The 15,714-nt window shown below is 45.4% G+C and overlaps 9 protein-coding genes across 9 annotated transcripts; 3 read left to right on the top strand and 6 right to left on the bottom strand.

Moving 5' to 3' along the window:
* Positions 1–933: 933 nt before the first annotated feature.
* BKA55DRAFT_656575 (uncharacterized protein) lies at positions 934–1,854 on the bottom strand (the record flags this gene model as incomplete). The annotated part of the gene is made up of 1 exon (XM_046197457.1): positions 934–1,854. One exon carries the CDS (start codon positions 1,852–1,854, stop codon positions 934–936), a length of 921 nt encoding a protein of 306 aa, XP_046041760.1.
* Positions 1,855–2,602: 748 nt separating this feature from the next.
* On the top strand, positions 2,603–3,431 carry BKA55DRAFT_599787 (uncharacterized protein; the record flags this gene model as incomplete). The annotated part of the gene is made up of 3 exons (XM_046196441.1): positions 2,603–2,621; positions 2,671–3,244; positions 3,296–3,431. 3 exons carry the CDS (start codon positions 2,603–2,605, stop codon positions 3,429–3,431), a joined length of 729 nt encoding a protein of 242 aa, XP_046041761.1.
* On the bottom strand, positions 3,141–4,212 carry BKA55DRAFT_255610 (uncharacterized protein). Its single transcript, XM_046185395.1, has 2 exons — positions 4,099–4,212; positions 3,141–4,030 (listed from the first exon to the last, which is right to left on the bottom strand). The coding sequence occupies exon 2, from the start codon at positions 3,899–3,901 to the stop codon at positions 3,560–3,562; it is 342 nt and encodes a 113-aa protein (XP_046041762.1). The 5' UTR covers positions 3,902–4,030; positions 4,099–4,212; the 3' UTR covers positions 3,141–3,559.
* Positions 4,213–5,583: 1,371 nt separating this feature from the next.
* BKA55DRAFT_668413 (uncharacterized protein) lies at positions 5,584–6,388 on the top strand (the record flags this gene model as incomplete). Its single annotated transcript, XM_046197894.1, has 1 exon — positions 5,584–6,388. The coding sequence occupies exon 1, from the start codon at positions 5,630–5,632 to the stop codon at positions 6,386–6,388; it is 759 nt and encodes a 252-aa protein (XP_046041763.1). The 5' UTR covers positions 5,584–5,629.
* Positions 6,389–6,533: 145 nt separating this feature from the next.
* BKA55DRAFT_656580 (uncharacterized protein) lies at positions 6,534–7,147 on the bottom strand. Its single transcript, XM_046197458.1, has 2 exons — positions 6,956–7,147; positions 6,534–6,907 (listed from the first exon to the last, which is right to left on the bottom strand). The coding sequence occupies exons 1-2, from the start codon at positions 6,979–6,981 to the stop codon at positions 6,541–6,543; spliced, it is 393 nt and encodes a 130-aa protein (XP_046041764.1). The 5' UTR covers positions 6,982–7,147; the 3' UTR covers positions 6,534–6,540.
* Positions 7,148–7,392: 245 nt separating this feature from the next.
* BKA55DRAFT_528958 (uncharacterized protein) lies at positions 7,393–8,331 on the top strand (the record flags this gene model as incomplete). The annotated part of the gene is made up of 1 exon (XM_046189033.1): positions 7,393–8,331. The coding sequence occupies one exon, from the start codon at positions 7,393–7,395 to the stop codon at positions 8,329–8,331; it is 939 nt and encodes a 312-aa protein (XP_046041765.1).
* A 53-nt stretch (positions 8,332–8,384) lies between these two features.
* Positions 8,385–10,408, bottom strand: BKA55DRAFT_627810 (uncharacterized protein). The gene is made up of 3 exons (XM_046196884.1): positions 9,453–10,408; positions 9,113–9,402; positions 8,385–9,067 (listed from the first exon to the last, which is right to left on the bottom strand). Exons 1-3 carry the CDS (start codon positions 10,377–10,379, stop codon positions 8,452–8,454), a joined length of 1,833 nt encoding a protein of 610 aa, XP_046041766.1. The 5' UTR covers positions 10,380–10,408; the 3' UTR covers positions 8,385–8,451.
* A 995-nt stretch (positions 10,409–11,403) lies between these two features.
* Positions 11,404–12,715, bottom strand: BKA55DRAFT_546542 (uncharacterized protein; the record flags this gene model as incomplete). Its single annotated transcript, XM_046190929.1, has 3 exons — positions 11,404–11,496; positions 11,549–12,288; positions 12,334–12,715. 3 exons carry the CDS (start codon positions 12,713–12,715, stop codon positions 11,404–11,406), a joined length of 1,215 nt encoding a protein of 404 aa, XP_046041767.1.
* Positions 12,716–12,950: 235 nt separating this feature from the next.
* BKA55DRAFT_585443 (uncharacterized protein) lies at positions 12,951–13,793 on the bottom strand. The gene is made up of 3 exons (XM_046194450.1): positions 13,713–13,793; positions 13,409–13,653; positions 12,951–13,360 (listed from the first exon to the last, which is right to left on the bottom strand). The coding sequence occupies exons 2-3, from the start codon at positions 13,425–13,427 to the stop codon at positions 13,041–13,043; spliced, it is 339 nt and encodes a 112-aa protein (XP_046041768.1). The 5' UTR covers positions 13,428–13,653; positions 13,713–13,793; the 3' UTR covers positions 12,951–13,040.
* Between the last annotated feature and the right edge of the window lie 1,921 nt (positions 13,794–15,714).

The following is a 15,714-nucleotide window of genomic DNA, read 5'->3' on the forward strand; positions in this document are numbered from 1 at the left end:
ATACATATATAACTATGCCAATTCTGCTATAAGAACAACCTATACATCGGACACTGTGAGCATTAGTTACTTGTAATTGTAGCTTGTGTATATGGCCGTGATTAAATACATAAGTTATGTAGCTGCTCTTGCTCTGTAAGTATAATACCAGTTCGGTCTAGACTCTGATATATTCACTAAATTTCTTTAAGGCTTTATAAATCTTTACATATAGATATTAAAATTAATTGTAAATAATTATAAAACTTTAAATAAACTTCCTATAAATTCATAGAATTGTTATAATAATTTATAAATTAAATCTAAACTTTACTTAAGAAAAACAACACACATAAAGTATAAACAGTAAAACAAGGCAATAACCAGTATGATGAGCGCCGTCGGGGTTTTGGCCCTTGACTTCACCACACAGTTCTCGAAGCCGGAAGGCTCAGCAGTTCATGGCCGCATATCAGTCCAATACTGTTTATCCCACAGAACAAGAGACTGGTACCAACCATCAGAGACGCAGGCATCTTAATAATAACCCAAAGGCTTAGAAATATCTCCACCCAGGCATACGTATGACATCCCAATCGTCCTGAAATTAGTATCCTAACCCTTCACCCGCCCTCTTGACCATTGACGCATCACGACACGCAGGCTCTTCATCCGTCTCAGTTTCCGTAGGTGTCGGCAACGTAGTCATCACAGCAGTAACACGAGCGCTAGCAGTGTTGGAACTCATGTGAATGCTGTTCAGTCCGTGAGGAGCATCATGACATGACATGTGCCAGGAGATAACGAATATGAGTTTAACCATAATCTGTGATGAATTGAGGGGTACTAATTTACTCTGGGCGCCATATGTCAAAAATTGGAACTAGAAATTTGTATCTGAGCAACCGCATGCTAATGTATACATACAAAGATGTAACCGATCTGTTGGTTGCCCTATGAGGCGTATGTCTCAGCCACAGCATCCTTCTCCCGGACCAAAAACTCCTTGAAACTACCCAATTCGATTCCCCACGTCTTGACCCTATCAGCATCAACACATTTCTCCCCATCCCTCAAAAACACCTGCGATCCAATGAATGGGTTGTTATCCATAGCCTGAGCCACTTGCTCATCAGTGTAAAACTCAGCCTTCATGTTTCGTCCAGACGCCTTAGCCAGAATCTCCATCATCTGCACAGCCGTCAACCTCTCGCTGACAAGATCAATTCGCTCTCCGTTAAAACGTTCAGGGCTTTGGAAAGCCGCCAAAGTGAATTTAGCGATGTCTTCGGGGTCGACGAGGTTGAGCTTGGTGTCGGGCTTTAGGGCGGTTAACCAGATGTTGCGCTCGAATAAGTCATTGTAGATACGAGCTTTTGGTGCGAGGAGGTTGGACATGAAGAACCCAGGACGAATGATAGTCCAGTGATTAAATCCGGCTCGTTGAACAAGACCTTCTATGATGTTCTTGATGAATAGGGTCTTGAAGAGAAAGTGACTTGGAGGAAGAAGAGTGCGCTTCTCAGGAGCATCGGCGCTAATAGAACTCGAGTACACAACATGTTCAGCGCCCGCCTTCTTAGCCAGTGCAATAATCCTCTGAGCCCAAATGCGCTCATCGTCAAGATTGCTGTAATTGGGTCCAAGAGCAAGGTATAGCTTGTTGCAACCTGCGAGACCGGTTGTGAGGGCTTCTTCGTCGTCCCAATCGCCAGAGTTCAAGACGACGCCGATTTTAGCGAGAGCTCGGGCTTGAGGTGACTCAGTGTTTCGCACTGTAGCGTGAACGGACCAGTTTGATTGGCGGAGGTGGCGGCATACCGCTGAACCTTGGGTGCCTGTAGCTGCGACGACGTAGACGGTTGGGAGAGACATTGTGATAGATGCTGAATGGTTACTTGTTTTTGATATGATCATCCTGTTTTTGGTTGCTGGCGGTCAAGCTCCTTTATATCTTATTATTGTGAGCTGCAGTACGTCCGTCTTCCTCTCCTACGCGCTATTCCGTCGTCCTTTTGTGGGGCTGCCAGCGGAGTTCCGCTGCTATCTGGGTCCCTCAGCGCACTTCCACCATCTTACCTCATCACAGACCATCAAAATTCCATCTTACCCATCATCTATGGAGCGCAACGATCCGCCAGCCCGACGGAAGTCCTGTCAAGCTTGCAAGAAAGCGCGTCGGAGATGCGACTTGGCGCGTCCGACGTGTCAGCGCTGCGCTCAGCGGAATATCCACTGCCATTATCCTTATGCGCCTCCACAGCGTGAGAGCGCGGGTGTGATTGTCGATGCGCAACCCATGGTTTCAGTTTCTGATATCGAGTTGTCGTATACGCCGTCATGCCTGGGGATGCTTGGTTCGATCTTGGAAACAACGGATGATTTTACAGACGAGCTATTCCGAGGGTCATTGGATTGCGATGCGTCCAATTGGTCTACGCCGCGACTTTCAACCACGGCTCAAGATGCGCTGAATCGGTCTCAGCTTGTCACAGTTCCTCAAGTTACAAGAGCAATTTCGTCTCGACTTCAGTATGCAATGGATACAATATTAAAGGGCCCTTCTCAAATGGTTTCTGAGAATCAGACGCCGTGGTGCCATTCGCATCTGTATGATGATGGAATGCCTCGATCTATGCAACGTGGGTTCGTTCCATATGTTGTTGACTCACGGATAACACTTGAATACAGATGCGGTATCTTCTGCTGCACTCCATGCAGCCAAGAACCACCTCAACGCTAGAGTAATACGCGACAACATTGAAAGCCGTGTACAGGATCTACTCTCTAGCCCTCCAGCAACAACTCCCATTGAAACTCTTGCATACGCACAAGCCCTCTTCATGTATCAGGTGCTCCGCCTACTGGACAACGACGCCCGGACTTATGCCATCTACGAAGCCACCATGCCTCATCTCGAAGAAGCATCTAACGCGCTCATCCCCTACATCGCCTTTGACGAAGCAGCAAACTCACCAGATCACTCATCAGATCTGATTCCACTATACCCCGCCTCTGCAGCACATGCATTCTGGACAAACTGGATCTTCCAAGAATCAGCCAAAAGAACCCTCGGCATGATAAACTTCTTCATGTTGACGTACTACTTCATGAAAGGCGAGTCTGGTAACAGATGCGGTCAGAACAAGAATATGGCTGTGAATCGCTCTGTTACCATGTCTGCTCATTTATGGAACGCGCAGGATCCAGTTGACTTTGCACTGGCGTGGCGAAATAAAAAACACTTTGTGATAAACGTCGGCGCGTAAGCTGCATATCAAGCTTGGTCTTGGGATTTACAGCTGATGAGTTTTAGGCCGAATTTCTTGGAGATAATAATTCACGATGCCCAGAAAGATGACATTGATGCTTTTGGCAAGATATGTCTAACATCGTTAATGGGCCTTACTGAAGCAAAAGGCTGGTTAGCTATGAAGGGTATTACTTTATAATTATTAAAATATCATACAAATACAAATTCATTCTCACTTCAATTCACCTTAACAAATTGACAGTCTGATTATCTAGTACACACGCAATATTACATATCGCGTGCACCTGCATCCTTCCGTACAGGAGGCTACGCCATCGTGAATTCTGATACATCCTCCCCAGGGCATTCTTGCCGTCCCAGAAACTTTTTTTCGAATTTATCCTCCTGTTCCCAATATGCATCGGCCTTGGCGCTTGGCTTGAATTCACCAGATAGGACAAGCTCATCAGATGGATGCTCGTAGACATCGAGTTTGATAACTTGATTCTTCGGGTAAGTATGCAGATACTGATTCCCGGCAAGTGTTTTCATAAACGCGTCGTAGCGCTCAATATCATCGACATGGATTGCATCTCGCGGAGAGAGAAATGCCATTGCTCGAAAAATGAAGAATACGGCGAACTTGAAGATAAGAGAGCAAGGTGACATGACGTTGAAAAATTGAAAGCCTCTGGCTTGGAATAAGAGCTGTTGACCTTTTCGGTTTATGGCCTGTTCCTGGTTTTCAATTTTAATGACGCCCTGAGGTAAAAGCGTTGCCGCGGTTTAGATACTCCACTAAGTGTCAGATCATTAGCTATCACATGATGATCACTTGGAACCTTTTTCCTGCCGCGCTTACCGACCTTGCCGGCTTTCCCTTTATCGGGCATATGGAGACAGACAAAACTTAATATTTGAGGCATTGAGGGCCGCAAGGCAGAAGGTGTTTTCACGGAGGTACTGTATTGGCCTGGTCACGGATAATCTTGCTGAAAGACCCGGCCCACTCACATGGCCATTTTCTCTCGCCAATCGGGTCTCTGCTTAGCAGGATTCTCTTTTTGACAATTCCTCCACGCCAGCGCCAATGAGATAGAACATGGGAAGTGATAGTAGTAGTAAAACCTTAGCCGGTTATGGCTCCAAGATGTAAAAATAGCCAGAAGTGTGAAGAAATTGTAGTCAGCTTTGTTTATGTTGTCATTATCAAGTTGTCCTGATCTAAGTTGTCATAACTCTAGGAGTTATTTTGAGTTGATAGACTTGACAACTGATGCGTGTCTCGCGCGCCTTGCCTCGAATCTGCATGTTGAATCGGTTCAACCAAAATGCGAGGAATGAAATACAGACGACTCGTGATTACGGTTTGGACGCAATTGCTTAAAGACTCTAATATGAATCTTCATGCAGAGAAATAACATTTCTAATTATTGTTTATCGAGAAATGTTTTTTTAGAATGGAGCTGTAGGGTATCCTAAGCGTGGATTGCCTCACCGAATACAATGGATAAGATGCCGAAATAAACTTATTAAAATAACCCCTAAGCTTATACCGACTTACCTAAATCTTTTCATCATTTGCGGTCAAGGACCTAAACTTTCATGCTTCCCTTAGCCTGGCCCCCCAATTATGGATGATGACGCCGAGGCAAAACCAATGCGGCTGAGAAATAAAAGCCAAGCCCAGCAGCCGATGTTACTCCAATTCCACAATACCACCTCCAAGCCACCAGTTATAAATAGCGAGAATGAGACAAGTCCTGTATCTCGCTATCTTATCTCGTATTGATAAGTTTCTTATCGCTCAGAACCCTGGAACTTGGCAAAAGTCCCTTAAGTAAGCTGCTGACAGACCAATAAGTGGATCAAGTCAGCCGCAGAACTGGGGGACATTGAACTCCACCACAGCGGCCGACTTTACAGCAGGATTACGGCGCTGTGATAGGGTCATCAACCGCAAACAGCAAATAGAGGCCTAAAAATAAGCGAAAATACAAGCTTAGGAACAAGCTTCTGCCAAGCGTGAATGCCGGATTCTTGTCGTCCCTGGCAGTCAAGACCATTTGGAACTATATCCCCTGCCAAGAGTTGCTTGATTGAGAGGTTTTCGTGATGGGACAAGTGGAATGATATCTGTTTTGGTGCAATTTTTACCTAGCTGTTTATGCAGACATGGAAGGTTGAACTCTTGGACTTTACAATAAGTTCAGCCTTGCACGTGTTACTGCATTACAAGGGAAAGTGATTGGATAGGTTTGACGACAGCGGTGAACCTGGAGGACCATGTATAAATACTTAACTACCGTCCGTATTAATTCATCTCTTGTTTTCATCCTCAGATTCTCAGAGTCCCTTTGCTCTCTTTCTATAATCCAACAATCTCTCATCATCACCATGCTCGTGTCAGCTGCCCTTCTCGCTCTCTGCTCAGCAGCCTTTGCAGCAGCTACGCCAACCCCAGCTCAAACCCCTGAGACGGACTTCAGCTTCTGGCTCGGCGGTCCTATCCTCGAGAAATGTCTCGCTGAAGGAAACTGCGAGGACCGTCTCCTCGACAACCCTTACTACGTCGAAGCAAAGAAGACCAACCATCAGAAGCGATATAATTGCCACGGCGCCGGTATGCACACCATCGTCACTAGTGGCAAGAACTTTGTCAAATTTGGTTCTTTCAATCCCTACGACCTGTTCCACCACGTCTACGACCTGTGTCACGAAGGCGGATGTGACAGTGGCAGTGACTGGGCCCGAAGCACAAAGTACGTCACAGCTACTGGTATCTACTCAAAGGATATCAAAGTCAGTGCTCAGGGCGTTTATTCTGGTTGGGACATGCGTAATGCTCTTGCACAGTCTCTCGCCGATGCTTCTGGGCGAAACCAAGTTTGGTCTGAAGAAGTTGCATGCCCAAGTGGAGGACGAGCATGCTCGCGTGTCAAGGCCTGGCAGGGCTATGCTCCCAACTTCCATCAGTCTGCTATCTTCAACAACTGCAATCAATATGGTTGGATGAATGCAAAGACTGATGGTCTTACTGGATTCACTTCGGGCGGGGATTGCAAGTCAATTGTTGAGAAGCTTGGAGCTATTATTGGAGAGACGGTTCCTTTTGGAGCAGGAACTATCCCACTCTTGGGTGCACTTTGTGGTTAGATTGTATTCTACAGTTGTTGTAAGAGATGAGGAGCCTTCTGGAAGGAAAAGAACTATGAGGTTTTAGAGACGGTATAGTTGAGAGTTAATATTGGATGAACTAAGTAATCATAGTCCTTGGCCACGTTTCTATCTCCGTTTCTATCTCAAATTTATTCCCATTCCTTATCCAGAACAACGAGAAACTGATACCCCTTCTTGACAACCTCAGTGTCAATCACCATAACCGCAATGAAAGTAGTGTCCTCAGTCTCACTGGGATTATCACTAACAGTGTGATGACATCCAGGAAACTCACGGAAGCTCTCCCCCGCGTGATACACCTTCGGCGGGTTACCGTTCATCCCGCTAAGCAGTTGACCCTTAATTACAGTGGCGGCGACAGTTGCACCGGAATGAGTATGCGGAGGTGTCCAGCCGTTGGGGCCGTAGTGGACTTCGAGACCAACGATGGATTTTCCGGGTGCGTTGGTGAGCTCGTAGTCGTAGAGAATCTTGACGGTTTCGCGAGGGCGATTGCTAATAAGCATTAGCCTGGGTTCCGGAAGACGCAGATGTTCAACTTGCCGTTTATTCTCAACACTGTCTGCCATTTTGATGGGGGAGATGCTATATAAGTGTTGCGAAGTGGTGTAGAAGACTCAGGAGTAAGGAAGAATGTAAGATGAGAAGTAGGATAGATACTGATGCTGACTTGAATGAACTACTTATACTTATGGCATGATAATTTCTTCAATTGATAAAGGACGATTATCCTGCCTTTTGGCCTCCCGGTTTTCGTGTGGGGATCAATAAGCTGGGCAATCGTCAATTACGGGCCCGGGTATCCGGGTATTCCCTTCAGTCGCCGGATCCCCGGCGCATTTGCCGACTACTACTATCGGCATATAAACAGCCACTTCTTGGCACAGAAAATTGTTTGAATTATATCATCTGTTAACACTCTCATACACTAGCCTATCATTGCATCTTAGACATCAGGAAATAATTTCCCCAAACTCAAGATGAAAGCTGTTCAGATCCTCGGAGACATGTCTTCTCCAAAAATTACCACAAACTTCTCAATGAAGAAACCAGAACCCGTCAATTCTGATGTTCTTGTTCGTGTTCACGCCGCCGGAATCACTGGCGATGAAGTTATGTGGCCAGAGACATATCGACGCCCAACCCGAATTCCAGGCCACGATATATCCGGCGTCATCGCCGCATTTGGCCCTGACTACTCTGGTCCCTTGAAAATTGGCCAAGAGGTTTATGCGTTTCTGTCGGCAGACACCTGCGAAGGACAAGCTGACTACGCTGTTTGCTCTCCTAACGAAGTTGCTTTAAAGCCAGCGTCGCTTTCACATGCGGAAGCTGCTGCGTTGCCGATTCCGGTTCTGACTGCATGGGAAGTTCTGGATTATGCCGATATTCACTTGGGCTCTAGGGTCCTGGTGACTGGCGCGTCGGGCGCAGTTGGCCAGCAGTTTGTGCAGCTTGTTAAACACTTGACCGGTGCTTATGTGATTGCGCTAGCATCTGCGACGAACCAGCAGGTATTGGGGGACGTACCAGACGAAATTGTCGACTACAAAACCCCAAACTGGGAGAAGTCTGTACAAGACGTCGATGTTGTCTTTGACACGGTAGGCGGAGAAGTTCTGGCCAAGACGTGGGAAACTGTCAAGTCCGATGGCATGATCATCACGATTGGCGACCCTGCACCGTCGTGGGCCTTTGGTGGTGATGAGCCCTCCGAGGCCTTGTCCCTACCAGGAGTGAGGTACAAGTATTTCATCGTCTCGCCGAATGCGGATCGCTTGGGAAAGATGGCTCGGTTGTTTGATGAGGGGGTGATTAAGCCACTGGCCGTGAAGACGTTTCCGTTTGATAGGGCGGTTGAAGCTTGGGAACATGCCAGACAACGTGGAAAGGGCTATAAGGTCGTGCTTGAGTTCTAAGCTATGAAGGCGGAGAAGTATTACAGCGTTAGTTGAGAGATGACTCAAGAGTAGAGATATTGAACATTAGAAATTTAATAGATACTAATTTTCATAGACCCAGAAAAACTCCGCCCAGGTTTAGTCTGAGCTTCCTGAAATCCAGCTGTTGGGATCCAAATCTATACCCATATTCACCCACCCACATATATCCTCAAAAGACCCCAAAGACGCAAAAACATCATCCCCCTGGTCCATGGTTGGTATAGACTCCATGCTACCTTCTCCCTCGCTTTGCGTCAAACTCGGGACTTGGGTTGATCCCGGAGTGCTCTCCGTTGCTCTACTACCGCCTCCAAGTCCAAGAACATGACGAGCAATAGTCTGTATTTCCTTCACATTCCTTGCCGTCCTCGGCCAAACCTCACCTACAGCCTTGAGACACCCAATAGTTAACCTAATCTGATCTCGCGCCACCGCCAAAGCTTGACCTTCCAACATGTAGGTACAAGCTGAGAGAAGGGCAAGTGTTCCTTCGCTAACCATGCACGTAGTGAATGGGGTGTGATGAAATGGACGGACAGGTAATGCCAACAGTTGAATTTGTGCGTTGACGGATTTGAGAATTCTGGTCGTGTGCACGTTGATGAGATTGGGCTTCGGTGTGTCTGTGGGCGGTTCTCGAGCACAGCTTGATACCTTTTCAACGGGGTTGAATCTCAGATCCGATAATGGTCTGTGTATCCCAATAGTTGCACTAGACAGTTAGCTCAACTCTCATTGTTGTGAACGAAGGACATACACATGTATAAGTAAGTGAGCTTGAAACATCAACTCATCAATGGTTCCGTCTCCCTTCAGCACTGGCTTTTTATCCTTGGGCAGTAGCAGTAGCCAGGCGTCGAACGCCGAGTCAGCGGATTGTATGATGGCCTCTGAATCTTGTCTTGTCGCCTTTTTTGGTGACATGCAAATGACTTGTGCTGCGCAGCGGACTGCACCGATGAGATAGGCGAAGGACGAGAATACCACGTCTTCGCTATCGAACTCACGAGAATCGAAGTCTTGTAAAGTCTTTGGTGCGGGAATTGTCTACGGATCGCATGTCAGTCTCTTGTATCAAGGTCGTCTGAAGTACTTACACCTGCGTCATATTCGGACTCTTCACAAGGAAGCTCCGCGGTAGGTTCGACATGTACTGTTTTGAAGTTCATCGTCCCCAGTGTTCCAGCGTAGGAAGCATCCACGATGAATAACATCCACCACGTTCGTCTCCAACATTCAATCATGATCGGGTCTCCGAATCCATATATAGCAGCGAACTCCTGCCTATGCATTTCCAAATTGACAGCAACATTGATTGCAGCATCTATCTGCTCTTTTGCTTCGGCCTTGAAGGTATACCAAAACAAAGCGATGGAGTATAGCAGACGAGCCTGGACTTGCACTGCATCTGATGGTTTAAGCTGGGATGTTTGAGCCTCGACGTCGCGGCTTAGTGATTCTGACCATTGGTGAGTGTCGTAAATATGGCCAATCAGTCGCATGGCAGCTATGAGGGGATTAAAGTTGAGAGCCGACGCCTGGGATAGTTGGACTAGGTGCTTGAACGGAGGAGCAAAAGGATGGAAGTGGTGGAAGTTGGCATAGTACGACTTAACCAGAGTATCATCAGCGAGGCCATCGTAGTTGAAATGCGGTGTTTCGCGGTTCTCTGAAACTGGTGTTGGAACGGGTAAGCTCGCATGTTGAAAAACCTCCATGCAATCCGCCCCCATCACAGATTCATCGCCCAAGGTGATTCCCTCATCAGATACTGCCACGGATATCTCCGGCACAATATTGTTCGATTGCCTATCATCCTTAGAAGCAAGACGTCTCCGCCTTTCCGTCAAAGCCGCTCGATCAAGGCCACCGCGTCTTGAAGCTGTATATTGGCAAGTCTTGTCGTAGGCTATGCATCGACTGCATCGAGGTTGTTTGGCATCGCATTTCACGTGTTTCGTCCGGCATTGAAGACATGCTAACGAAGAACGTGTTTGGACACGCGTTGAGACCAGCTGATCCATGGTGAATCGGCAATTCACGAAACAATTATGGTTGATGGCATGGCAAATGGAGGGTAAGATTCTAAAGTGGGGTCGCGGGTATTCGGGTAGCTGGGAATAAAGCGGGTATAGGGTTTTAGCATCTCGATACTAGATAAGGTCCAGCATATCAATTTTAGATAGGGACAAGAACCATTTCGAGGTTGATAGATTAGACGTGGTTGAAGGATAGGTTACATGAAAATGATAAAGTCAACATGCCGTGGCAGCTCAATTTATACAACAGAGGAGGACGAAGTAAGTATACATAAGACCGCCTATATCAAACCGATTGAAGGATTAATTCGCCTTACTTGCTTGAACCGCGCCTTAAGATGCTTGGAAGACTCCCATTCTGTTCACAATTACAGCAAATGTTTCGGCACAGCTAACAGAGAATGGCGGCTACTTGAAATGTTGGTGTCTTATCCTTGCTTGACCTTGTAATTTCAGTGATTCTTCAGCCTACTGATCTAATGCAAGGGATCATGTTTGCCTCAGGCACAAACACAACTGCCGAAGTGTCAGCTCTCTTCATCGTCTTCTCTACTTGCAACTTCATCCTTAATTAACTAAACAAAAAATGTCTGACACTAATACGTATTGTGCTATCTGCGGTGCACCAGCGCATGAGATCAGTATTGGATTTTATGATGATAACCACGTATCATATGCTAGTACAGAGTAGACGATGTCAACATCCTGGGTCGACCAGACAAGCGAGCGTCACAACCACGGTAAAAACCACCATGAAAGCTTGCATATTAGCGCTGATTCATTTCATAGCCCCGTAATACTCACCGGGCCTGCCGATTATAGCCATTATAATTGGTGTGTTCTTAGATCACGCGATAATCCTTTGGTCACGGAATACAATCAGGGCGAAGTTCGAGTGGAGGTACTACACCACTAATCCTCTCCAGTACTGATTCATTTGATAGATATGATTGGACCGACGGCCACCAACCAGACCTATATATATGTATAGACGACATGGTTGTTGGGTTCAGCTCGCTTGTCGTCCAAGCCGCTCAATTTTCTTATCCACCCAGATTGGATACTTGTTAAGGCTCTCATACCATTGTATCACACTGCCAATCTGCAACCTCATGTCAGCCACCTTTCTGCCCACAAAGCATTGTCGTACTCACCAGAAACGCCCATGAACCTATAAACGTTGCCAACGTGAGCGCATACTCAACACCCGGATGCGTGATGCCAAAGCCCAGCGCACCACAGAGAGTGAATCCGATAGCTCCGACAAAATTCCATAGTCCAATGTGCCATCCAAGAACTCCCGGAGCGGGAATGTACCATCGAGGCTGAACTTCGAGCATGAAGAGGATACTCGAGACGATGAAACCCGTGCCACCGATAACTTGAGGGAGCCAGTAGACGCCGTTCTCAGCTGGTGTAGAAAGACTATTGAGGATAGGCGGAAGTGCTGTAAAACCTGATATCCAAAATACCGTGGCGCCGAATGTCTGCGAAGAGCAGGCCAAGAAGCCTATATCGAAGAAATAGTGCGTTCTCAGTTCATACCACGTCGGCCACCAAGACCACATTCGATCATTTCCCGCTACTTCCGTTGTGTTCTTCTCTAACGTTTTAGCGCTTTGCTTCACAAATGTTCTCTTCTGGGCATGTGCATGCTTGCAATTATGCGCGTGATTGAGATGAAGAATTCCATCTACACTTTCTTCAACAGCCCACCCAAAGCAATCTGAACGATTCTCATTGACTGCCTCAAGCATTAGTAGTACTGAGCCAAACTCAAAGATCGTAGCGCCGATGAAGGCTGACAATCCGCCGGCCCAGTCCGAGAATTTCGTGGAGGGGTTTAGAACGGGTAGCCAGGAGAAGAATCCATTGATGACCCAGATAATCGATCCTTTCAGACATTAGCTAAAATCACGTGTAAGAAGATGGTGAGTACCTATTGTGAAGACGACAGCGACATCGTACGATACATCCCAGACTGGATATCTAACAAACATCTTCAAGATACCACGCAAAGTCTGGTGATACGAATTCGATGGCCTTGGACCTTTCGTTGCTTCATGTTTTCTAGGATCAACGCTGATGGCCAGCGCATGCCGCCCTTTTCTGTTGTCGCGACTTCTCCATACATAGGCAACTCCAGGACTCTTTCCGCCCGGTCGCGACTCCTCTTGAACCGTTCTTGCGCCAGAGTCAGCATTGAGTACCTTTTTGTCGGCAATTAAATATCGCTTCGTTGGATTGAGAGACTTGACCGGGCCAGTTGTGCGCTCAGCGTGGTAATGACGGCCATGGAAGTGGTCGTTAGCATTTGGCATTGTCGCGGTGGGGATGTGCTGTTGATTCGATATAAACGAAAGAATGACGCTGTGCCGTATTTAAAGGTGGCAATTGATTGGATGACGTGGCTGTGTATCAAACTGGATTAGCGCTGAGGTAGTCTCAGATGGTACATCGGGATGTAGCCTGACGCTATACGAAGACTGATGCACTGGTTGCTAGGGATTAGTGAGACATTGATAATTCTATGTCAGCACTTTGAAATGTGACGGCTGGGCTTCCATAGTAGAGGGCGAGCAAAATTGGCAATTCTCTCTTCGCTCTCTCTGACATGGCTATATTTTTTACCAATAGTCCATGCAATCATACCTTCGCTCCATCGCCTCCCCTGAACAATAACCTGCGAGCATTCCCAGATGCAAAAGCCTTAATCCCATCCTCATCAAGAATCTCCTCCCTTCGAATTGTTTCCAAGTACTCTCTGCCAAGCTTGTTATCGCTGAACGGATAGTCGACGCTAAACATAACTGGTTCAAGGGGCATGTTTCCCAACAGACATCGCAAAGAGTGCACGTCAAACATTCCCGAAGTCGTGATCCAAATATTATTATGCATGCCATCCAAACGCAAAGGCGCCGATCGCAGTCGCTGAGTTCGTATCCGACTGCAGATTGCCGCTGAGACTACCCGAAGATTAGCCTTGTTACCAGTACTAACCACAAGTTACTAACTACACAAATCTTCCGCCATTTCCAGGATTTAAGGAGAATACTAACTAAACACAGCTCTTATCATGCCCATCACCCATGGGCAGAATGTCATAATATGCAAGGAGATTTCTGTTAGCTGTCTAGAGGAGGGTGTTTGTGCTGTCGTGGTCTAGACGGCTGAGGGCATCGAATTGGAGTAAAGGTCTAACAGTTTAGTCCGAAGATTGACGGAAGTAGGGCTACTTAAGCCCACAGGGAAACGGAGGTATGGCTGATAGAGCCCGAAAATAAACGGAAGTAGGGCTAATAGAGTTTAAATGCCAGGGCAACTCGGCAACTTCTACTTAATTAAGGATGGTATTGCTATGAGAGAAGGGTTTATTATAAGAAGGCATGAAACCTTACGGTGCGCAATTATGTTTTAAATTAAGCACTGTATTATTCTATCCTTCTGGAACCTTTCTAGACCCTGTCTTTAACTTGCTCCTACCTATCACTTTAACACCCTTTTCCCATCCATACCAGCTGGTATTTATATTAATATCGCTAATATGGGAGAAACTCTGGATACAATCTTCGGCGTTATTGGCCGATCGCTCATTCGTCATGCAATTGTTGGTGCGGCCAGTGGTGGCGAAGGCAACATCTTCATAGTTTTTGGTGATATTCTTGATGTCTCGGATGCCCTGGATAGTCTTGACGCCATTGCTCCAACTGACTCAAGCTCTGCATGGAGTGATGGCGAGGTGCATTTCGGCAGTAATCTTCACCCCAGTGATGGATGTTTGGTCGATCAACAAACTGGGGTCTGTCGTCCCTTCTCTCCTTGTTATATGTTCAGACGCTTACTCACCAATAGATTGGCTATCCTAGCCCCTCCGATTACAACAGCGCAAACCCAAATGCTGATGTAATGCATGACCATAACAGCCCCAATGCGCCTAAAGAACCTGAGCCCCCAAAGCCCGAGCCACCAAAGCCCCAGGAGTAGAATCTCCTGCATAAAAGCAGTGATCAACATCAACCCACTCGACTACTATAGACAACAATATTACATTTCTCTAACCAAACATAGAGGCTTACATCACCAAAGTCTAAGAGCATTGTTATTACTATATTCACTCTCTATAAAGAACCCCTTCTAAGTTACTTCCCTGTCTTAGCTGTTATACTGCCTACAGTTAATATAGGGCGTACACAGCTTCAGATTACTTCTTATTCAGAGGGAAACAACAACCACAGGCTTCGCTTATATCCCTCTCTCTTATTGCAAGTCACTGCCATTTTCTTGAAACGCTTCCATTCTTTTAGCGCTATTGCTTGTGTTACTTTATGCCGCCCGTCACAATCATTCGTGTCCATCTGTGGTGGGAATTACGACTTCTCCCGCTTGGGCTCCTCGGCCCCATAGAGCATCCCGCTTTACAACGGCCAAGATACTAGTGACTTCAGAGTTAAATATGGCACTGTGGCTGAAATGAGCAGGCCGCCTCGAGATATTTTATTGGTCTTGTTAATGCTGCTGTGTTATTTGAACCGGTGCGTGAGATCTTTCGGCGCTAACTCTTTATTTGGTGGTATAGGTAATTGCTTCTCCTCGCGATAACTTTAAATGTAATATTTCACGGGCAGATTTATAACTAATACTTGTATTCTAATCCTCAGCATTAGGCCAGCTATATACTCGTATATAGTACTTATTATAAATAGCTTTAATAGAAGTTCTATTATAATTAAATTATATATAAAAGATATATTAAATAAGATAAATATAAGAGTAATAATATATTTAATTTTAATAAGTAATTATATTTTAAATCTTTAAAATTATTTACTTATAAGGTATTTTTAAATAAAACTAAGTTTATATTTTTATAATTATATATTATACCTTAGTATTATATTTAAATATATATATTATATATAACGTATACGATAAGCGAGCGAGACAGACAAGCAAGCGAGACACCCTACTTTTCACCTTAAAGGCAGATTTTTAAATAATTCTTAAAGTTTCAAATTAAACTTAAAATAGCTAAGATCCTAACAACATATATATAAGTCCTAAAATAAGCTATATAAAATTTCTTAGATTTTAAAAAAAATCCTATATAGCTATAAACTTTAAAATATATTTACACTGTAATTTACACTGTATTTTAAGGTTTTCTATATAAAATAAAATAATTAAAAGTCTTTAAAAAATACTTTATTATATAATAAGCTATACTATTATAAGAAATAATTTTCTTAGATTTTTAGCTATTTTATTTAAGTATTAAGAAGCTATAGGGTAAGCTACTTTTTGCTGTACAGTATACTGTCTC

Source organism: Fusarium redolens (genome assembly GCF_020744475.1).
Source record: "Fusarium redolens strain MPI-CAGE-AT-0023 chromosome Unknown BKA55scaffold_30, whole genome shotgun sequence".
NCBI lineage: Eukaryota > Fungi > Ascomycota > Sordariomycetes > Hypocreales > Nectriaceae > Fusarium > Fusarium redolens.